Below are 25,308 nucleotides of genomic sequence, written 5' to 3' on the forward strand. Positions count from 1 at the left end.
TATGCATCCATTTAAAATGGAAAAGTTGGGGCGTATTTATCTGAATTAAATTTAGTGTCTCTCCAGTTGTATACCTAGATGAAATATGGCTGTTAAAAGGAAAATAGCAAGAAACTTTTTATGAAGTACTTACTTGTGATGGAGAAATATCATTAACCAAAAGTTATAGAAATTAATCCAGTAGTTCTTTTTTTATTAACTAAATTCAAGTTTTATTAGTATGCAAAAAAAAAAAAAAAAAAAAAATCGTCGCCATTATCATTACAGTGAAGGGAAATAATTCCTTTTCGCATTTAACTCCACTTTAAACCCACTCAAATGATTTTTTTCTCAAAAGTTTGAATTATTTCCCTTTATTTTTATAATAATGCTGACAATGGCAGCAAAATCCTGCCTATGGATAAAAGTAGAATTTTTTAAATAAAATGCTCCTGGCTTAAGTTTCATAAATTTTAGTGAAGAGTATTTTTTGCCATCACAAGTAAGCATTTCATAAAGTTTTTTTTTTTTTTTTTTTTTGCTGTAGAGTGAATCTGGGTCAACTATGAAGGTCATGGGGTGTAACTTAAAAGCAGGGTCACACTTAGTCAGGGAGTTGGAGTCATTTAGAATTCTAAAAGTCTGAATTGAATCTTATACTTTCCGGGATCCACAACTTGGATTTTAACAGCTTAACGACAGGAAATCCTTCCGATAGTTGTACGTTTAACTTTATAAGGAACAAGTATGCTAATTGTAAGGATTAATCATTATTAGTAAACTAGCAGGCGGCCCAGAGTTGCCTGGTCGTAAAATATGATTAAATTTTTTAAAATATTTTAATTCATGCAGATTTCGTATTTATTATTATAGAGCCATTTCTCTATCGATTATTATATTATACCTAATATATAGTAGTGATCTCAAAAGTAAAAGAAAATGACGTGTGTGCCATCAGCTAGAATCGAAACCAAAACATAATTCCCCAGACTTATCTGTTAGCGTATGACCTAAACGCATAAGCATACAAAAACAGCAAAAAATGTTGTTTAACCTATAACTTAAATAACGCATATGTACAGGGGGGGGGGGACGTGCATAGTTGACTTACACCAGGCCAATATCAATTTTGTTTTTCTCTTTTCAATTTTGACCCCTTAACAGTTACTTTACCTACTAAAAACCAAATTGAATGAAGTCCAAATACCCTATCTATGAAATGACAACTCTGTAGACCAAATATTCAATGGGGAGTTTGGTAGACTTTTCACACACACACATGCAAGGTGGCGTTTATATATATATATATATATATATATATATATATATATATATATAATTTGTGTGCTAAAACGTTTTTATTTTAAATTCTATGCAATTATGCAGAATGTAGAAACTATGCATGAATACAATTCAGCGTAATAGTTGAATGAAACCAATCCTCTAATAAGAACCCATAAAAAATGAATAAATAATTAACGCTCGTTTTTTCAAAGAAATATGCAAATAAGTTAACATTCATGTAGTCGCTTGCATATCCATAACTGAGTATATTAAAGTTTGTTTTAATAATTTTTAAATAGATAAAGTATGTTTTTTTAATATCAATGTCAGAGTGAGAAAAAACTCAAATTTATAGGTATATAGATAAATGACAAAAGGTAAATAGATTTGGTATGGTTATAGAGGTGTAGGTATATTATTTAGGTCCTTGACATGAAATAGTCCTGCTAATTCAATTATGTATAACTTATTTCATTCTAATGTTGTAACGCTAATTTCAAATACGCTTTTCATTTATTTAATGCAAAAGTACAATCCTCGTTTCAATCCTTGCATGTTATTTCTGCGTTTCGGCGAAGGTAATCTTCAACCTTCTTCAGGGGCATTGTGTCAAACTCAAAATAGATTTAATCATAGAAATCTAATATTGTCGTAAAGTTAAGTGAATGGACATTTATTTCTTAAAATCATTTTCCTATATACTTTGATAACACGAAATGCACACTAAAATATTTCTTACTTCTGGGATTGAATTATGTTTAAAAAAAAACAACAAGAAAAAATTCCATCTAAATTCTTTTAATTTACAATGAATTCATCAAGTGACCTCTCTTACCAAGTTTCTGTCTATCATTCGTATCCTCTATCACTTATGTTGTTTTCTCTTATTTTATACAATGCCTATAACTCTTGCTTCCACCCATCACTCACTCTGTGTGTGTTTCTCTCTCTGTTTATTAATACTGACGGTCAAGAATTAAATCAGGTACTAGAATTTGATCAACATTGAAATAAGTCCTTGACATAAGGTTTAGTGGCATTATATGTTGATTTTAATCTTTGTAAGGGGGCATAAAAGTGGTGAAAAACTATTTTTTATTTTGATAAATTTAACTTTATTCATTCTGAAACTGGTATTCTAATTGTCTTATATTAATCGGTCTAAATTGTTTTATATTAACTGTTTTATCTTGTTCATAAGTTTTTGATAGGCACGTCCCATATATCTAGAATCACACTAGCAATTAGTAAATTATAGAGCTTTTTTTGTGGTGGATTTAACTGCCCGTTGATAATAATATTCTCTAGTGAAAAAAAAAAAAAAATACATCGGAAGATAAATATATAAAAGAACTAGCTGTCCCTACCCAGCGTAGTCCGGCAGTTGAATGAACATTGTTTTTATGTACATATAAGGAATAGGAAAGTAATCTAACGGCAGAAAAATAGAATTTAATTAAATAATTAATAAAAATGGTTGACTTATTTTCTAAGAAACGGAAAAACGTTCAAGTGCATACAATCTAATAAGGGAATTATTTTTTCTGAAATAAATGATTTTGTTATAAGTGGGATTTTTGTTTCACGAAGTAATTCAGTAAAATTGCTGACTTGTTTTCTAAGAAACCGAAGTGCATTCTAGTGGATTTAATTTTATCATTAAAATCATTTTTGCAAATACACTCTCGCTTCCACCCATCTCTATTCACTTACTCTGTGTGTATCTTTATTAATACTAACGGTCAAAGGTAATCTTAGATAATATTAGATTGTTGCATAAGTTCTCGCCATTTTTTTTTTTTTTTTTTTTTTTTTTTAAGAAAATCAAAGAATTTTAGCAACAAAATTAACTTCATGTGGGACCCAAGCTCCAGGTTTTTGTGTGAATCCCATCAACTGAAGATGACATGAAATTGTCACAAAATCACACTTCATCTTTTGATACAATTCTCTACATGTCTGATGGCCATCTTCCTTCAAAAGAACCCTGAGTTGGTCTTTGTCTATCTTGATTGGTCTTCCGGAACGAGGAGCGTCATTGAGGTCAAAATTACCGTGTTTGAATCTGGTAAACCAATCTCGAACAGTTCTCTCAGCTATAGCGTTTTCTCCATGTACGGCACAAATTTCCTAGGTCACTTCACTCGCTTTTTGATCTCGATTAAAGGTGAAAAGAAAGAGGTGTCGGAAATGTAAATTTTTTTTATTTACTTGACAATCCATTTGACGGTTCTGAAAAACGAGAGCAAAAAAAAAACAAAAAACAAAAAAACGATGACCATTATTTTGTAGAACAGAACACGTGCTTTCTAATGATATATAACACTTTGCCAAATATAGAACAGAACAAATTTTTTATGAAACGGCGGGAACTTATGGAACAACCTGATATAAAGTTGTATATATTTATGTATGTACAAAATTCACTCTTAAACAAATTAACAGAATATTATTAATTTTAGAATACAGCTACCAGGCGTAAGGGATTGTAATATAGGATATATTTAGTTTTATGTAAATAAGGGGAAGTCTTTTGTGAAAATTCAGATACTCCGATTTTTGTAAAATTTTAGTAATCGATATCAATTAATAAATATTCCCAAAATTTCATTTCTTTAGTATATATTTGAGGGTTTTTAGAGGGGTATGATATGGGCGTAACCTCTCATTTAAAAATTATTTCAGATTACATTGGATTTGATCCCTTGTCCTTAAATATCAATTAGGCAGATTATTTGATTTTCAATTTTATAAGGATTCTTAAGACAACTTAAATTTTAAACATTTTCTAAAATCAGAATTATGTAATATATTTTGATCCATGTTGGAACAAGGATTATAGACGTAAGGTTTGTTGGCATTTTATCATGGTTTTATTCTTTAAAGTGGGCATAAAAGTGATGCCAAACTTCTGTTCAGGGAAACTTTACTTCTCCTAGAATAGGTATTAACTATGAGAATTGCTCATAGGAAGTATCACCAAGTAGTAATACTATTTAACCTATACAAATTGATTGATTGACTGACTTTGGATTTTGTCTTTATTAAAAATAAAAATTAACGGGCTTTGCAAACTCATTTTAGGATTCTAACGATCTAACCTGAACTCCATGACTGGCTGAACGGTCTCTACTGAAAAGGTTTAAAAAAAAAAAAAAAATTTTTAATGCTTTTTTTTTTTTTTTTTTTTTAAATGCCACCCCTAAATTAGATTTCCAATAATTTATTTCCATTGCTATTATTATTATTATTATTTATTTATTTATTTTTAAATATTTATTTATAATATCCTTGTTTATTAAGTGGGAGTGAAATCACCCCAAATATTGGTGCATGTTCTTAGACCCCTTTTGGATTGCATACTTTTTGATGTGACTCTAAAGAATTTTTTTTTACTTCTTGGGGGCACCCACTAAAAATCAAAGAGTAGAGGCGCATTTGAACACACCCACATATCGCATTTTGTATATTTAACTATAGTTTTGCACAGTAGGATGTATGGGTGTCCCGGTGTGGGTGTTGCGAGAGATGCGTGGGTGGAAGAGGAAATTATGTAAAACTGTTGACCATTTTCACGGCAGAGCATGTAAATCTGTCCCGCACTCTCTCCCTCTCCCCTCTCCATCGGTTCTTTGATAAAACTTACTGTATTTATCAGTGTGTGTGTGTGTGTGTGCGTCTGTTTGTTTTTGATACATTTCTTTTGGCTTTGTTATTGTAGGAGCGGCAGTTGACTCTTTACTGGGAATCTAATCTTAAAAACCAAAAGAAAAAGAAAAGAAAAACAATAAAAATGTTATAATACAAATATCCTTTTTATTTCTTCCTTTCCCTCTCTCTTTCTCTTTTTGTTAAATAGCATTAAAGGGTAATTTCCTTAACTTTTTAGCTTCTACGAATCTTTAGCTGTTTCCTTTTGTTGTTTAAAAGGTCTCTCTATCTCTCTCTCTCTCTCTCTCTCTCTCTCTCTCTCTCTCTCTCTCTCTCTCTCTCTCTCTCTCTCTCTCTCTCTCTTTACCCCGGAACGATAAAGAGTTCTATTTTTGTAATTGAAAATAAATAAATAAATGAAAATAAGAAAATTAAGGAATTCAATTCCACTATTTAATGCAACACCAAAACGCAAGTTGCATTTTTCATTCAACCACCGACACAAGCACTTCGATTCAGAACATTGGATTTAACAAAACAACCTCTTTTCCAACCAAAATTTCATTGGTAAGAATAATTTTATTTTTCTTAAGTTCTTACTCTTTCTTACCTTTCAGTTGTTGACAGCCCTTTTTCTTTTTTCTTTTCTTTTTAACCATCATCCAATCTCGTTTTCAAATTGTTTTTCATTATACACTTAAAGAAAAAAGTTTCTTGTTAAGGTAGTCGACAAATCGATTTTTTTAAATATGCTGTTTTAAGTGAAAACAAGTATTTACTTAATTGTCATGTCGAAAATAGTAATATATTAAAAAAATTACGAAAATTCATTGAGTAGAAAATTATTTATAGTTAAAAGTAATTTTTACGGGGAATGACATTTTCCCTAGATGTGAACATCTTGAAGATTGCGAATACAGGTGGACATACTTATCTTCCTTTTCGCTACTTTAATGGCGACATTTTGATTTAACCGATAGCAATAGACTTTTTTTTTTTTGTTTTACTAAAGACACAGTAGCAATTGTTCTAGGTTCTACTCCATGAATTTTCGTAATGTTTGGATATATTACTATTTTCGACATGACAAGTAAGTACTGTTGTTTTGGCTTAAAAGCACACATTTAAAAATCGATCTGTCGACTCTATCTTGACAAGCACCAAAACAAAGTAAACTTTCTCTTTTTTTTATATAACTTTAGAGTTTTTAATGCTACAATTATGACACTTTTTTCTTCCATTTTTGAAGTTATTTTCCTTTTGAAAAAAATTTATCACGGAACTAAGTTATACTTATAAAAATACGGTTATTTGAAATTGTGACCTAAAAACCCCCAAAAAACTAATATATATATATATATATATATATATATATATATATATATATATATTCAAACATTTGAAGATATTAAAATTAAAAAAAAAATTTTTAAACAGTTTTTATCACAATGTTTCAAGCAGCCCCCTTCCCCTCGTTCTGGCCTTCTTCAAATGTCATGCGTTGATCTCTGAAACCGTCCTGGAATATTTTATCCTCAATCATTTACTAGACCCATATACTGTTTGTATTCTGGAATTGTAAATAAGTTTTTATCCTCCAAATACAAGTCTTGTCTGTGAATATTTCTGTCTATTAACTATATTTTAAACCTATGAACATGAAATCTTGTTTGAATGATATACTACCTATATAAAAGGTGCTTTTTTTTTTTTTTTTTTTTTTGAGGTGGCAAACTTTAAAATTACAGAAAAACATTTTTATTATACAAATATGTGGTTTATTCCAAAGATTAATTTTTTGGCATTCATAATTTAAATACAATTTCAGACATATGACCCCCGTGGCTATGGCGTAATCTAGAGGCCCAATTTTCATGACTGTACATATTAAATTAAGTTGAATTTCAGCAATAAATCATCAAATGTTGTTTTCCAACATCTATTATGTCTGGTTTATCTGCGTAGACATGGAACTTTACATATCTCCAAAGAAAATAATCTAATGGAGTTAAATCACATGAACGAGGTGGCCAGTTGACAGTCCGTTTTCGTTAAAACGTTTTCGTTCATCAAATGTTTCTCAGTAAACTGATTATATTGCGTGCTGTGTGGCATGTAGCTCCATCCTGTTGAAACATGATGAATTGCCAAACAAAGCTGAACTCAAAATAAGTGATAGTTGCCAAATCTGCAATCAAAGAAAATAATTGTAATTTTAAAGTTTGCTGCCTCAAACACAAAAAACACCCTATAGACTACCATAAGGAATTCATATTTATTTTTTTCTTATAACTGCATCTTTGAGGAGTCCTCACAACTGAAATTTCCCCCCTCAGGTTTTACTTTAAAATAGTTAAATTACATAAAATTAGCCCAAAAATATGCGATCAGAGGGATAATATTTTTTGTTAATATATATGTCATTGAGTTCACTAATGAATAATTTCTTATTCACATATGCGTCCCTCCCTCAAAAGAAGAGGTAATACTTGGGAGGATGGTCTCATGGAAACAGAAGAGGCATTACATTACCCACTCTTTTCCCAAAAAAGGTAATGCTTGGGAAGATGGTATCATAACTAATTCGAGCATATACTCCTTCCCACTAGAAACAATGCATACAAGGATGGTTTGGCGACAGAACAGATACCTCCCTCAGAATTGAACATTGAACGCTAGCACATTAATCTGAAATCGTATAGTAAACGGAATTGAGAATTAAAAGATGGTGCAATTCTAGAATAGTATAGTTTTGCCTTCAGACGCAGATACCAAATCTACATTAGTAATAATTTAAACATATTCTCAGAATCAGAACATTAAAAAAAAAAAAAAAATTTTGATTTAAAACTCTAATATTTTCCCAATTTCCTCTATTTCACTATAGCATTATATTTTTGGATCCATTTGAAGTATTTTGAAATCTAAGATCTTGCACTTTTTGAAAAATATATATTGGAGGGAGCATTGCCTTTTATTTTTTTAATATCTGATTTTAATAAGTTTTAACTTATAAGTAAACTTCTATCACAAAAATTAGCAAATGGAAATATAACATTTAAATTATTTCAACTACTCTTCTCGTTTTGGATGTTATTCTCACGTTTCGGCTAATGTAATCTTCAATCTTTAGATGCACTTTTGAACTCAGAAATCCATACAAAATTCCAAACCAAATGCCATAGTAATAGATTTCTGTAGCAGTCTCAAGTAATCATTAATTATATCCTTAGTATCACCTAGACCAAGGATTGCAACTTTGACCTCGAGAAGACTATTATTTAGAGCTTTATCCATTACACCACGGGGCCATGTATACATCTGTCCCCATAGATTGCATAAAGGTTTTGGTTTGAAATTGCATGCAGATTTCAGAGTTCAACAAGGTGCCGTTGAAGAAAGTTGGAAGTTACATTGGCTGAAATATTGGGAGACTAAATAACATCCAAGATGAGAACGTTAGTTTGAATAATACAAATTATCAATTCTGATTTAAGTATTGAGAGTGGAGAGCCATTTTTGTAATAGAAAAACGATTCAAAAAGAGATGGCAAAAGAAATAACTATCATAGAGAAAAGAAAATTATTCAATTGCGAATATTTAATGTAGTTGTCTCAAGCAAAAATTGGCAGCATCAATTCACTCCACTTAGAGAAACTTTGAATTTTAAAGTATTCCAGGTAAAAAAAATGGTAGTATTAATGTAGATAATATCAACAGAGTGTAGTTCACTTCTATCAAGACTGAAGCTATGACAGAAAAATTGAAAGAGGGTCAGTATATTTTAATACAGCGATTCTGGTACCGGCGTGGTTCGTCCGTATCACCCTGGCTATAAATATAATCGTCGAAATTTCTGATCATAACCAATCTTGTGCGAAAAAATATTGCAACAAACGTTCCAAAGCTTAACATTTTATAAGTTCATAACTTCAGTTGTATAATTATTTTCACTTACCGTTGCAGTATGTTTTTGATTGTTTTGAAGTGATTTGCGGTTTGATCTCATGTACTTATATTTTCTAAATGTTTCATTACTATTAATCAGCTTTGAGATGGTTCATCTCGCTCATTCAAAATAATCTGAATGAAAACTAGGGTTGCCTTGCCTTCTGGGACATTGGAATTTAATACTGGAAGCTTTTCTGAAAAACCCAAAAATAAAAACTTCATTTTTATTTCTTTAATCAACAAAATCCAAAATATGCTTTTAATAATTATTTAACTATGGACTCTGACCCCTCCCCCTTTTTTATACTGAACCTCTGTCCCATCATGTACAATGTTGCATCCCTGTGCCTGTTTTAGAAGTACTTTAATGGAATATTGATACGGCATAATCACATTAACGCACCAGTTCTCATGAAGTTAAGCAATGTTGAGCCTGGTCAGTGCCAGATGGGTGACCAATTTTGGAATTCCAGATGTTGTATGTAGGATGTCGACACCTCCCTGCAAAAGTTGCGAAAACCTAACATCGTCATCTCCCTTAATGGGGATATACATGTGACTAGGGACTGCTCATAGATTTCATTCTCCTATGGAACTTCCTCTTTTGAGGGAAGCCTGCATAGGGTTATTGCCATTTCCTTTTCTAATGGAATGTGCTCTGATGAACTTATAACACTTGTTCCCCCTTGACGTACATACACCTGACGAACCTAACAAGCAACAAAATCCTACCCCTTCACCGTTGAGGTCAACAAAATCCTACCCCTTCACCGTTGAGGTCAACAAAATCTCACCCCTTCACCGTTGAGGTCAACAAAATCCCACTCCTTCACCGTTGAGGTCCCCAGATGCTGGAAAACCTACTTTAATAGTTTCTTCTCTCGAATTGCTAGACTTCGGAATTTCCTCTGTTTCTTGCTTTCCTGATTGTACCGACATGCGGAAGTTTAAATGTAATGTAAACGAACATGTCACTACTCAACTTCCTACACTCCCCTCTTAGATATGACCCCAAATAGTAGCCTCTTATTATCTAGTGGCAATATGCCTTGTTTGATGTGAAAAATGGTATGTATATATATTTAAAGAAAAACATTTTTTTCTTAATGCCATGTAAATGCTTTTCTATTACTTTATTTATGAACTCTGATTAATTAAATTACAATAAAACAGTGCAATGTTTAATTACCTTCTCATGGTTTAATGTGTTTTTAGTTAAATGTAGAACAGATTTTAAATATTTACAACTCCAAATATGCAAATTTTACTATTTGCCAGTAAATCTACGTTCTGCACTCAAAGGACGAAAGCATTTTATATGCATAATTACCATATTGGCATCATATGATGCTTGTGCACATGCATTCTCCATTTGGAAGTAATTCTTTCGTCAACCTGATTGGCAGTGTTTTGTTGTTATGAGACCATCCCCCAAGCATTACCTCCTACTTTAAGGGATTAGTGTAGCATATGTTCATTTGGCATGATATCATCCTCCCAGACAAATGAAAATATGCCCGAAGGAACATATATTTGCTAGGAAAATTAGTATGACATTTTAGCTCCTCACATCAAGTGGCTCCATGCATTGTCTGGAGCAATTTCCATTAAAAGAAAAAAAAAGTGAATTAATCCTCGCAGCTTTATTTGTTCAATCCATTACAATTACTTTTAAAATAAGACTAAGTATTGAAATATTAATGTTTTTTTTCTTCAGTTTAAACTCGAGCGTTACCAGATCAGCCTGTCTGAAGATACCAGCGTCTTTACCTAAAATGCATGAAACATTGATGTTATTGCTTTCTTTTTGCAAAACTCAATCATGTTCGTCAAAAACAGAAATAAGAAATTTTCTCTACAAAACAACCAAACCAAACACCATAAATAATATATGAAGATATAAAGAAACTTGAAGCATAATTTTTTCCCCAAAAAATGATCAGATTTAGCATTAAATAAACCGAAAAAGGTTGATATGCCATTAAAAAACACACACACACACACACACACACACACACACACACACACATTAGCTTAAACTATTTATGGTATCTCAAACATTTCGACCAGCACTGTTATTCTCATAGTAACAATACTTATGGAATTTCTTTTTGGTTTGCAGAAATAATTTCCTTTAACTCTGACCTCCTCTTCCTCCTCCATTAGACTTTCCTCTATGAAATGAAGCTGCATGCCAGCTGCTTACAATGTGTGTATATTTTTGTAGATTTAAACCACAAGTCTAATTGCTTGTGGTGGGAGGCTGGTTAGCTGGTGGGTGGGTAGGTAAAAAGAAATAGTTCTTTTCTCTAGAGTTGAACATCCATGAGGGTTTTTTCGATATAACTTCAAATCTTAAAGCCTTTCACACACACACACACACACACACACACACACACACACACACACACACACACACACACACATATAATTTTATAAATTATATATATATATATATACTAAAACCACATTTCTATATAAAGTAAGGTATTTGTATATTTATATATTTGTATGTACAGGATCCATTCTTAAACTAATTAACCAATCATTATGAATCTTGAAACGCACAGAGTGGGTAATGTGGGCTATATTTATTTTATGTAAAGAGGGTACAAACTCTTTATGAAAATTTAAATACTTATGATTTTTGTGAACTTTTAACAATAGGTGTTCAACATCAATTAATAAATATTCCTCAAATTTCAGTTTCTTTGGTGTATTTTTTAAAGGTTTTTAGGGTTCATAATATATGCGCAACTCCCCATTAAGCAATTCAAATATTTCAGATTTGCATTAAGTTTTATCTGTAATCTTTAGATACTAATTAAACAAGATTCACTAAATTTCTTAAGAGCTCTTACATTTTAAACATTTTCTACAATTGAGATCATGTAATGGATTTCAATCAAAATTGGAATAAGGATTCTAGACATAGAGTTTATGCATCGTATCTTTTATTTTTTTTTATTCATAAGAGAACATAAAAGTGGTGCAGAACTTTGGGGTTAATTTTACTCATCTTAAGGCGCATATTCTTTTAGTTAAGCATATTTATTTAGCTTTGTCTGATATGACACAACTGTTAAGCCCCTAATGAGAACCAGACCCTGTACAGTCGTAGTAAAACTTGTCTATATTTGCCACATGTTTTTATTTCTATGACCGCCTCCCCATAATAGATAATACAGTGAGTCAAAAGTAATGAAGTATTTGCATTTATCCTGGTCTACAGCGCATATATCATGAAACCAAAGCAGTCTGCGGATGTAAAAGTGTGGTTGTTATTGGTATGCTAATATGTTGTGCGTGGGTTCACTCCATATGTGACTTGAAAGCCATATAGATGAACATGTCACGTGGTCTAATTTGAAACTTATACTTTACGTGTTCTAAGTGGGACGTAATACATGACATTGTGCAACAAGTAAATGTGGATTTGATCACAATATAGTAATTAAATGGTTCAAGAAATTTTGCTAATGTTTTTTTTTTTGTTTAAACTTGGGTCAGACGATGTATTTCTCTATTCTATCGCCATTTTTGTGGAAGATGCTCAACTGAATTTTAATCTCTGGTTTCTTCTTGTAAGACATTTACGCCAGCAACTCCTCTTCTACCACATCTAAAAACAACTTTTCTTTCTTCCTCCACATCCTTAGCATTCTGTATGTGTGTGTGTGTTTTTATGCCCAGATAAAAGTAAAAAATAAACAAACTACAAAACAAAGATCCGCAATATTGGTATATTCTTTATTAGCATTGCCCCCGGATGAATAATATCTAAAATTTAGAAGAAAAAAAAATCATTCTCTGGAGGTCAATTAAGCCAGGTTTCATCTGGGAGGTTCGGTTTTTTAGTACTGATTTTGAAAGATAATGACTTATTGCTTGAGGAGTATGTTTTATAAAGTAGGGTTGTCTGTATGTACAGTTAGAGAGCAATGGGCTAGATGGATGAGAAAAAAGGGCTGAGGAGGGAAAGATAGAGAGGTAGAGAGACAAGTTTTAATAGAAATAGGTTACACTACAATGCTGGTAGAAACTGCATCAATTTTCGTTTTGAAGTTCTATTTATTTGGTCTTAATAATTCGTATTGTTTTCATACCATTTCTCATCTTTTTTTTTTTTTTTTTTTTTTCTATTTTTTCGTACTTTGTTTATATTTCTTTACAATCAAATCTTTGGGGGGGGGGGGAGCAGTTTTTGATTATTTTCTGCAGAGTTCAATTTTTCACATGTTTACTCCAATAGTCATAAACTTAAAATCTTGGTGCATTTTGATGACAAATAAGATTTTAATCTGGTTGTAATTTAAATGTTTATCTAATACATGAAAAGCATTACAGATTTCAGCCATGTTGATTGTTTTGTATTGGACTACTTAGTTACTTACTTCGACTTAGGAACTTCCACGTTCTGTGATGTACAAGGCAATCAAAGTATGCCATCATTTTCGATTTAAAATCAGATCCAGTGTCCCTCCAGCTTCTTGTTGCGATCAAATCTCTCTCAATTATCTGCTTTGAGTTCATTTATGATCTTCCTCGTATATTTCCATCAAGAGTCCATTGGAGCACTTGGTTGGCTCTCTAGAGCCAATCTTACGGTATGTCTGAGCCAGCGTAGACATCGTTTGCGGATTATTGGTGATACTACTTGTTGGTTAGTGTGATATTTGACTTCTTGGTTGATAGTTTGATCACTCCATTTGATCCCTAGAATGTTTCTAAGGCACTTGGAATCAGCATTTAATTTCCTCTCTTGCCTGATTTTGAAATGCCAATTTTCACTTCTTTATAGTTGTGTGGATAAGACGTTGCTGTTATAAAATTTTAATTCAGATCTGATGTTTCTTTTTGCAAAAGCATTAGATTATACCAACAAAAAAATATGGTCATTTTTTTTTTTTTGCTGTTTCTATTTTTTGCAGATTTTATGCAATTGTGTGATTTTTTATTTTTTTTTATTATTTTTTTTTATTCTCATTTATTCAAATACAATTTTTACAGAAATTACTTTAAAATTTTCTTGTTTTTATGGCTATTTTTCCAAGCTCCAAAAATTAGATTCACAATCTGCAAAAAATAGTGAGTTATCGATGCTCTGCTGGCTAGGAATGGCAAAACTTCACCTATTTTTAACTCTTGCAATCACTAACATCACCTGCTCGTCATTGTGCTCCAATAATATCATCAAGTATATAACAAATATTGATTTGAAACATAAAAAAATGTAGACTTATTAATTTTAAGATGTTATGTCCTAAAATTTGGCCTGAATAGGGTTTCTGTATTATATTTCTCTTAATCCGTCTTTTTGTCTATTCCACTTTTTTCAGAAACTACTGAGCCGATTTGACTGAAATTTTGTATAGATATTTGTTATAAGGTGCAGTAAACTAAGTATTATGGCATTCATTTGATGCACAGTTAGATTAATAAGGATTAGTATTAAATGCAAAAATGATCATAAATTTAAGCATATTTATCCATCAATTTGGCATAAAGTACTTGTTCAGCAATATGGGCTTTTGTAGGTTGTATAGCCAAGATGGCCAACCAATGCTGATGTCACATGGAAACTTAAAATTATGAAATGCGAAATTTAAAATTGTAAAAAAACGAATCGAATTCAAGAACACATTAAGTTTGGGCTCGTGCCTAGGCAGCACCGGACTGAGTCTTCCGATGATCGCGGTGAACGGTTCCACCTGTTATGAAATACGTTTGAATAGTTTTAGATGCAAAAAAAAAAAAAAAAAAAAAAAAAAAAAAAATGACTTCTTTTTTTTTGTGTCTTTTTTTTCAGACAATTTTTTACCTAAATCTTTTGAATTTAACAAGAATCTGAATAAAATAACGAAAACAAAAAGGAAGTTGTAACTACATGTTTTTTATTAAATTGATTCACCATAGATTAGTTTATTTGCTTAATTTAAATTTAAATTTTGGAGAAATATTATTTTAATTGTTTTTAGTTTTGTTAAGATTAACATTTATTTAAAAAAAAAAAAGTAGTTGTAACTTCCTTTTCTTTAACTTCGGAAATTAGATGAGATAACATGATATAAAATGAACTAACAAACGAAAGTGTAATTATTTCAAAATAATTATCTTATTTACAAATTTGAATTTAAAAAATTGTCTGAAAAAGAGAAGACACAGACATTCGATTTTCTTTCTTTCATTGGCAAAAACTATTAAAAGTCATTTCGTTCCTATATCTGCATATTGCAATTTTAAGTTTCCACGTGATGTCAGCGGTTGGTTATTCCACCTACGAAAGCCCATATTGATATTGTTCTAAGTTAACAGGCTATAACTTTTGCCCGTTTAGATATTTTCAATTATTAATGAGTGAGAGAAAAGTGATTTTTGAGTTATTTGCCCTCAAAAAGATGAGTTTTTTTTCCAGGAATGAACCTAACCTCTACTTTTAATGTCAAAATTTTCAGAAAAAATAGATTAGTATTTACTTCTGGGAAGTTTTTAGGAGATAATTTTAAAGAGCATTCTTTTACACTCTTTGCGGGTGGACGCATATTTTTGGTTTATTAAGCTTGGCGAAAAAAGTGAATCTCAAATAAATATGACCTGATGAATTCTATGAATAATCCTAAGATGACTAAGGGACTAAATCATTGGATTTGTTTTATAATCCAAAAAGTTAGAAAAAATTGGCCAAAAAACGTATATAATAACAAATAAATGTTACTAAGGGCAAGATAAGCTACTCTTTTACTTAGCTGGACAAGTTTTTATGTGTATTTATTTTTAGTTTATTTAATGTAAAATATTTCTTAGGTTTGAAAAACAAGTAGTGCCGAGCGTTACACGAACACAAGAAAAAAATGCCCGCATGGTATCTTTTATATATCAATGAAGTCTCAACAATGAAAAATAAAAAATAAAAAAAAAACTAGTGGTAGAAACCTATACAATAAATGTCACGGTAGCATTTATTGGGTGGGTTTTTAACAGTATCTTGTATAATTTTTAATTGATTGAGACTTCAAAGATATAAAAGATACCATGTGACTATTTTTTTTTTTTTGTGTGTGTGTGTGTGTGTGTGTGTGTGTGTGTGTGTGTGCGCACATGTAACGCTTGGCACTGTTTTTCAAACCGAATAAACATTTAAAATTTATTCAGCTAGGTAGAAGAGTAACTGATCTTGTCTTCGCAAACATTTTTCATATATTTATTTTTTGATCACTTTTTCCGATCTCTGTGGATTGTAAAACAAACTTGAACCATTTAATAAACAAGGAACTGAATCTTTTAGGATTTCTTCTTATATAGAAAGCATAACAGCTATATTTGAGTTCTGTTGTGCAGGTAAGTGAGCCGGGGGAGATGCACCTACAATTAGGTGGAAGGATGGAAATCTATTAATTGGTCGTGTCCGGTTGATGAAGGAACACTGAAAGAAAAGAGGTGTGCTGGATGAGGAGGGCGGTCGGGCGATGAACAAGTGCAGATTGAATGTTGCTTTTATTACTGGGAAAGGAGGCGGCGTGGGGGGGGGGGGGGTCCAGGCCAGTGGAAGTAGAACTTTAAACAGAAATGTCTAAATAATGGAAATGTATGCAGAGATCAATTCTTGATGAATAATAATTCTAGAATCTTCTGCCATTAACATTGATCACCATTAGGACCATCAAGATATCTCTATCCCTCTCTTTATCATCTCTCGGTCTATATTGTTTCACTTTATATTAGTGAAAAGGGATTCATGCAAATATTGTCGTGGTAATAGTTGTGGTGGTAATGGGAGAAAACTCCAAATATTTGGACAAGAATATAGAAAACTGTGTGGGTGGTGAAACTATCTTCTGGAATTGAAATCCGGTTTACTTTCTTTTAGGTGGGGCAGCTTGTGGGCGTTCAGTGATTCAGGTTCCTCACCCCTTATCAAAATGAATGACAACTCGCTCTCCCCCCCTACCCACACTTCGTATGTTTTTTTGTTTTGTTTTTCTTAGAATGTCAGGAAACGTGTGAATCTTGTCGAATGAATCAGAATACGTCAGGGTTTTTTTTTTTTTTTTTAATATTTAAAAAAAAATTTGTAAATATTTTTTAAGAAATATTTTTTTAATATCTTTAAAAAATATTTTTTTAATATTTTTTAAAAATAATTCTTGTAAATATTTTTTAAAATATTAAAAAAATTTTTTTAAATATATTTTTTTAATATTTATTTTTAATGGTTTTAGTTTTTGAAGAAATGCAGATTTCAGTTTTGTAAAAGTTTCTCCTTAAAATTATCAAATTTATAAGCAATGTTTTCTTTTTACAATATGGTTAAAAATATGCTTGATGTTTACATAACTAGCATTGTATCTAATAGTATCCCAAGTTTACAGCCGTTTCTAGATTGTTTATTTTTAGTTGTACAAAAAGAACATCCATATATCTGTGAAAGTGTGTGTGTGTCTGTGTACATTTCCCTACGCAATAACTCTGTCTGCAGACTCGAAATTTGATATACAGGGTACTGAGATTTGGGAAAATCTTTGTGATCTGTTTTCGGCCAGAAGTTTGGCTGTGAAGGGGGCCAAAGTTCAACGATTTGACCTTTGAGAACTCTACCAAACTCCTCCGACAATTTTGGGTCTAAACACTTGAAATTTTAGGTATAGGTTCCCTGGAGGGGTAATAATAGGGGTTAAAGTTTTTAAAAAATTGACCGCTTTTTTTTTTTTTTTTTTTTCTCAACATACACCTCCAAACACCCGTGCAACGCCGGGTTGAAATGCTAGTATTTAATAATAGCGTCATGCATCACATATTCCAGGAAAACTTTATACATACTCTGAGGAGGGATTCATATCAGCAACTTGAACATCATAGTAAATTTCAACATGAATTATGACTTGAGAACCATTTAAAACTAAGGGAGATCATTTTCTTTTAAACTGTAGATGAAAATAAAACCCAAAAATATTTTTATTAACAAATCCTTAATTTTTCTTTTTTCTTTTTTTCTTATTAAAACTTGTAAATTTATCTCCCCCTCCCTCGTTTCAATGTGATAGTGAAAAAAAAAAAAAAAAAAAAAAAACAGTTTCAGAACAGGACAAAAAATAGTTAATAAATGATATATAGCACCACTTTTTCTGATACACATATTTATCTTGGATTTTTTTTTTTAAACCTCTCCCAAATAACTGGGGACTTTTATAACCTACATTTTTAAAGTTTGAGAAACTTGGAATAAATGAGTACTTCAATATCTATATATTCTCGGTGTATCTACTCAATATTGCCCTGCAGTCTTAACTTTAATATTTGTTTCACTTATTGTTTTCCCTTCCTTGCCTTGGGGTGAGGGTTAACTTTTAAATTTGTGATTACGACACTAAGTACCAAGTTCATGCTGGTTATGTTAAAAAAATTCATTTTCTTTTTTCTTTTTTTTCTCTCAGATAGAATTTTTGTGAAACTTAAATTTTAAGTTCATGCATAAAATAGTTTTCAAATTTATTTTTCAATAATTGTGCTCTGAACACAGTAATTGATAATCAGCATGTTGTTTGGAAAGAAAATCTGAAAGAACCCTAACTCCCTCCCAGTGAAATGGGATACTCTTTATTCTGAAACTTTACTGAAAATTTAATTCAACGTCATGATATTAGGAGAGAAGTTTAGAATTTAAGATTGCATTAATATTTATCTTTTTTCTTTATATAGAATACTTTTTTGTTCTGAGAAAGGTTTTGCAATCGTTAGGTTTTATTGTTAAGTATTTTTGAAATACAATAAGTACTTTTGAACATCTAATTCCAATTATTTAAAGCTACTGGTACTTTTATAATAATCTTTATAGAAAAAGTATTTCTGGAAATTTATTTCAATATTGATAATGTAAAGATTTTTTTATTTCCTATTCACTGAACCTCTTTTTTATATTTCTTATTCGTTTTATGTTAGATTTTAGGCTGTTATTTTTTTTATTCTATGATTAATAGCAATAACACACATAAGCTTGACTAACTAAAGTGAGACTTGTTGCCCCCACCCTCAAAAAATCACCAAAAATTTGCTTTTCCCAACCAATACACTTGTCATTGGATTATTTTTACCTTAAGAAACCATTGAAAGCGGCTCTTTTTTTTTTCTTCTTTATTTTTCTTTGAATTCTTTTCAATGAAATTGAAATTTCTATTCATAAAATTTTTAGATCACTTCAGTTTTGTTCTCTTTTTTTTTTTTTTTTTTGTTCCTGCTTTTCCTTTCTTTCCTGGTATCATAAATTGAAATTTGATACTACTTCTCACTTGAAAGCGCCACCCTCTTCCCCGTCATTGAAAAATAATTTTAGGCATTCGCTTTTTTATATTGAGTTCACTTTCAAAGAAACATCTAGTATTTTTATTTCATTTTTCTCCCCCCTCCCCTTCATCCAATTTACTTTATAGAGAAAATATTGTTTTTCTGTTTTGTAAACATTTTTATTTCATAACAGTTTCACTTAAATTATTCCACTTGATCTTTAATTTTTGGTTTGATTTGTGTGTTTTATGGCATGTTTATACCTTTTAGCTTGCTGTTAAAGTATAATACTATATTTACAGCCACTTCAGACACATTTGACCCCCCCCCCCCCAAAAAAAAACAAAAACAAAAAAGAACTGCCTGCATGCATATGACATAAAGGCCAGTTTACACAGGACGTGGAAGTTTTAGATTTTATTTATTTCCTGGTGCTTCTAATGGTGTTCACTGCATTCCACATAAATGTGGTCCACTGAACCTCGATCTGCAACCGAGTTCTCAATTATTCTCGGTTCTCACAACGAATACAAAAAAATAAATAAAATAAAAAAGGTTATGTGTGGCAACTACCAGCTCTATAACTACTTTGACTGTTGCAATGTTTCTTGTTCTTTTCTATGATAGAAATGCATGCAAAATTTTATTGGTTTGGGTTCACATATAAATCCTAATACTTCCATTTTTTTTGTACTTTGTGATTAGCCTCATGGATCCTATTACAGCCTATGAAATCGACTATAAAGAGTTCAGTTCCTGCAAGGCCTGTTTGTCATTTGAACGTTTACACTGTTGGAATAGATATAAATCCAGAATTTTCCTCCAATATAGCTATAATTAAAATAGTAAAATGTGTTCAAGTAATTATGTAAGAATCCTTTACGAAAGATATTATTCTTTTGGAATTTTATAAATTTATAACTTTCTTTTTTTTACATGGTAGTCACCACTTATCTAGGCCTGGAGGCCATTCGGGGATAAGGGTTATTGCGTGTACAGTAATCAATGGGATAACATTGTAATAATCGTTAGTAATGGAGATTTGATAAAGTGGATTACTTAAGGGGGCGGTTTATCAGGAATTTGTTTATGTTGGACTTGAAGACATCCAAGTTGTAGTCAGGTGGGAAACAGGCAAAAGCTTTGTTCATGGAATCTGTTTTGATTTAGGCACAGATAAAGAGTGGGGAAAATTATTGACAGTGGTTTCAGCTAGACAGGTGTTTTTCGTGAAAGATTGGCGAGGAGGGGCAGAGATTGGAGCTCAGACGTGCACTTGCCATGGAAGTAACGATAAAACAAAGACAGGCTCACAACGTCTCTTTTGTGTGAGAGAGGTTGCAGGAAAGAGAAAAGGGCATCTCCCACTAAGCTACGAAGTCTATTTTGTACTCTGTCAAGGCAGGATAAGCTGTTTTTAGCAGCTCCTGCTCAGATGTGGCAGCAGTACTCCATCCTTGGACGTACTTGGCTTTTATATAGATAGAGAATTGCATCTACTGGAGCGGTAGAAGGATTCCACCATTTTTCCAGCGACCTTGGCAACAGATTTCATGTACGTGTTCCATTTCGGATCAGGAGTAAAGGTCAATCCCAGAAGCTTGTCAAAACATGGAGCCTCCCCAAGACGAGAGCCATCCATTTCAATTGATGCCAGATGAGGATCAGAGCATTGATGTAAAGATAGGAGCTTGGTTTTAGATGCATTAAAAGTAACCAGCTACCTCTTCCCCCTTTTGGAATTGTATAACTCTAAAAATGTTGATATCTTATAAACCAGATAAATGAAACCATCTTTTTGGAAGAAAAAAATCCAATTCAAAATTTCATTGGTTAGTTTAAATTAATGTAAAGTTTTTCTAAAATCTTTTCTCCCTTCCCCCCACTCATACTTTTGGCGGTAATTCTTCATTTCCTGATATCATCTTTGGCTCCCCTTTTTCTGCTTTTATGTTTGGAATTTTTTCTATATCTATCCACATCTCAGCACCCCCCCCCTCGCCCGTTTTATGTGCACATGTCAGCTTTTGAACTTCGTTGGACGCTGTGTCAATGGGTAACAGTTTTACTAAACTGCACATTTTCAACATGATTTCATATCTCAAATGCTGAATGAATATTATTGTCCCTTGCCTTCATTCATTGATACAGGTGTGCTATACATTTAGCCAATTCTTTTTTTTTTTTTTTTTTGTGTGCGCCACGTTTTTTTCGAATCATTTTTTCCCTTGCAGCCTTTTCAGCAATCAAGAATAAATTTTGAGCTCATTTGACTTTATTAGTTTTTGCTTTCTCTCATTCTATCTTTAAAGATTTCTTAAAATCTAGTTCTGGACATCTTTAGCTCTAATTTAATTTGGATGGATTTATGCAACTTTCACTCTTGACTCTAGCTCTCTGTCGCACTAGCTCGCTATTAGCGTCTGTCTCTCTTTTTCAACTTGGAATCCTAGTGTCTCTCACTATTGAACAATTCTTTCTCTTCTTGATCCTGCGATTAAAAAAAAAATAAATAAATAAAATAAAAATTCATCTTCAATTTTATTGTTTCGCTGGTTCAGTAGAAAGAAAATTTGACCCTGCTGTGTTTGTTATTCAACTCTATTCTAACTTTCACTAATCAAATTTTCATCTAAAAATTTCTTTTCTATTGTCTTAAATGTTTCATTAAATATTTGTTACCAGCCTGAAAAAAAAAAAAAAGATTGCTTGATTTTTAATTAAAACTTCGTAAGAAGCAGAAAGTGAAAGATTGAAAAACAAACAAAAAAAAACAAAAACAAAAAAAAAACTCATTAAATAAAAGAATGACAATTTATTTTTTATGAAAAGGAATGATTCATGTAAGACTCGTTATTGGTTAGTAATGCACGAAAACTCCCTTAACAAGTGCCTTGAGATTGTATATAACTGAAAAGCTGTTATGTGTTCATATGTTTATAGTGAGGGGGGGGTAACTACGTTTTATCCATTTGGCCCCCTCAGATAAGGAAATGGTTGTGTAAATTATTCCCTTCCTCATTCCAATGAACAGTACACATAACAATGACCTTGTTGTAGTTTTCTTACCAATGCCAAAGCTATGAATATGGGGGGAGGGGGCATTATTTATATACATCTATACTCCTATAAATTTTTTTTTACATATTAAAAACCCTTTTTTCTGTTGGTATTTATTTGCTTCCTCACGAAAGCTAAATGTGACATAAGGTCGTTTATAATGTGTGTGGGGGGGGGGGACCCAGCTCTAAAAAAGAATGGCAAAAAGGGGTAGTAGGCAAAAATAATAATTATCTCAGTATAGAGGGTTTCCCCTCTATTGACCTAGGAGAAATTAACTTATGTGTAGCATCATAACAGATACTATGCTTTGATCCCATTATATTTGGGTTTTAGCCAGAGAAAACCGGTGCAAAAGTGTGAACATTATTAAAAAAATGTAACGTTATAGCTATTAGTTCATATTTTAAGTTTTAGTCTTGCAGCAAACATGTCTTCATAGCTTAGGCATTAACGTCAAAGCAAAAAGTAAATCGTAAGTTAAACGTTTTGGTTTCGATTCTCGGTGGTGGCGCATGAGGGTTTTTTTTTTTTTTTTTTTTTTTTTTAACTTTTTAAATCATTACTATATATTGGGTCCAATATAATATAATAATAAATACGAAATCTGCATTAATCAAAATATCATATTTATACGTATTTTACGACCGGGCAATGCCGGGCGGCCTGCTAATAATATACACACAGTTGAAATCGGATTATATGTATACATATAAATTTCTTTTTAGAGTCTATGATTGTATTTTTTGATTTATTATAATTTAATCCGTACGTGGAATAATATTTTAAATTGATATGGGTGTAAATGATAAAATGAATTTAGTGTAGCAGCACTTTACTAGTTTCACAGTAATAACCGATCATCAAAAGTCTCTTATGGAATAGGGTCATTCTCATATATATATATATATATATATATATATATATATATATATATATATATACACACACACACACACACACACTTTTTATTTGTTTTTACATAAGCATTTAATTGTTTATGTAAAACAAATATAAAGTATATCTTGCCCTAGTTGGTATTGAGAATTCTTTAAAAGTTCTTTGGTTGCTTTACCTCTGGAAAATATTAACCTGAAATTATCTTTAAAATTCTGATATAATTTATCTATATGTAGTCTTATCATCGGACTGAAAATTACGAAAAGGTGTTTTCTTCACCGCTTATTAAGGCTTAAAATCACTCGACTAAAGTATAAGGGTGCGTTTTAATTTTTTTTTTTTTTTTTTTTTTTATTCTGATAACTTGACTTAATTCATATGCCAACTCTAAATTAAAAACAAAAGCCACGTGATTATGTATAATAACAACTGTTTTCCAATCCGGACTTTGAAAAAAAGAAAAAAAAAGGATAACATTATAAAAAAACTAAAAGTTTGTGAAACCAACAAATCTATCGCCAATTAATTTTTTTTTTTTTTTTTTTTTTTTTTTACTTATGTCTAATATTGCCTCCACTCACCTCTCTATCCATCAGTATGCAGGTTATTTGTCTGTAGTGTTATATAGTTATTTATAAGCTATAGTATAAGGTTATGACTCAGATGGCAAGGAGTAGCACTAGTTGTAATCATCCTAGTCGTACTAGCTGAGATCATAATAACAACAACAATAGTAATAATAATAGCAGCAGTAGTAGCAGTGATGTATATGGTTCCACAGCAGCAATCAACAATGTGGAAGTAGCCGTTGTCATAGGATAAAGAGAAAGCCCAATCAAGCTATGCTATATAAAAACAACAACAACCCATGGAGTGAACAACGCGCACGTGTTGTAGCAGTTGGCATAGTGCGTGTTGTCATTTATTGTAGTTGGTCTCGGAAGAAGGAAAACACTATCACCACTATCATCAAAGCATCTTTACATTCAAGCTTTCTTTCTCCTACTTCCTACATCGACCCCCCCACCCCATCTTCAATACCGTCCCAGGATATCTTGTGTACCACTGCGAAGGCTTTTCCTCTCTTCAAGATTCTCTCTCTTCAACTCAACTAAGTAGACAAGTTCTAAGTAAGTGTTCAATCTCATTTGTTTATCAACCTGACATTAAATCTGCCCCCCTCCTTTTTTTTTTAATGTGTCTTGTCAAAGATATCCTCTTAGATTACTCAACTCCTAATTAACATTGAAAAATTATCACTTTCTCTTTCCAATAGGGATCCTCTTCAAACAAGTGTTTGTTTTTATGAAGTACCTCAACCTGTGTGTAGCATTGTTGGTATTTTTTAAATATTATCTGTAATTATTATAATAATGGTATGTCTCAAGCGGTTATTATGTTATATAATGCATACATTCCCTCTATAAATTGAAAAAAAAAACCCAAAAAACTTAAAAAGTTGTATATACATGTGTATTTTTTTTTTAACGATTTAAACCATTTTCAAAATAGTATTGCAAATAAAGAATATTTACGAAGGTAGTATCTGTGTGTATGGATATCTGACCTTCTCTAATAAACAATAACTAATTAAATTAAACAATAACTAATTAAAAGGGCATTCGTTGAAACACTTTTCTGTCCCCACCCCCCCCAAGAGCTTATATCCTTATAAATTTGTACGATTTCGAGAGGTTGATTTCTTAATGTTATGGAGTTATATATATATATATATATATATATATATATATATATATATATATATATATATATATATATATATATATATACACACACAGAGAGAAAACAAACCTCCCAGAATTGGAGCAAATATGAATTAAGACATATCTTGAACAAATAAAGGAGTCAACATTCTATTGGATAAACCTATATGGATAATCAACAATAAAATAAATCTGTACTTAGTTTTGATATTTTACTACAGTTTCACGATATCACCGCTCATCAGAAATGTCTGTCTAGTAACAATCCGAAATTTCAACAGATATTAATTGGACACACTTCTGATGGTCGGTAAAACTAGTAAAGTACAAAAGGTAAATACATTTTATCATTTTTTTTTTTTTTTTTTGATTTATATATTTTATTTTGTGAATGCAAAGTAAACAAAACAAAATTAGGCACAAGGCCAAGCAAAGAATGGGGAGGGGGAAGGTCTGTGTTTATCTTTGTCACTGTGCCTT

The 25,308-nt window shown here is 31.5% G+C and overlaps 1 protein-coding gene across 3 annotated transcripts in view; it reads left to right on the forward strand.

Moving 5' to 3' along the window:
* Positions 1 to 25,308, forward strand: part of LOC145255856 (GRB2-associated-binding protein 1-like) — a 163,238-nt gene that overhangs the window by 78,111 nt on the left and 59,819 nt on the right. The window contains exon 1 of one of the 3 annotated variants that reach the window (XM_080114630.1): positions 5,356 to 5,481. The exons of the other annotated variants lie outside the window; for them this stretch is intronic. Within the exon in view, the coding sequence (XP_079970756.1) occupies positions 5,371 to 5,481 (111 nt within the window). The 5' untranslated portion in view covers positions 5,356 to 5,370. Of the gene's footprint in view, positions 1 to 5,355; positions 5,482 to 25,308 lie in introns of those variants that run through there. 3 annotated transcript variants of the gene reach the window in all.

Source organism: Euprymna scolopes, chromosome 3 (assembly GCF_053919585.1).
Source record: "Euprymna scolopes isolate OS-2025 chromosome 3, ASM5391958v1, whole genome shotgun sequence".
Classification (NCBI taxonomy): domain Eukaryota; kingdom Metazoa; phylum Mollusca; class Cephalopoda; order Sepiida; family Sepiolidae; genus Euprymna; species Euprymna scolopes.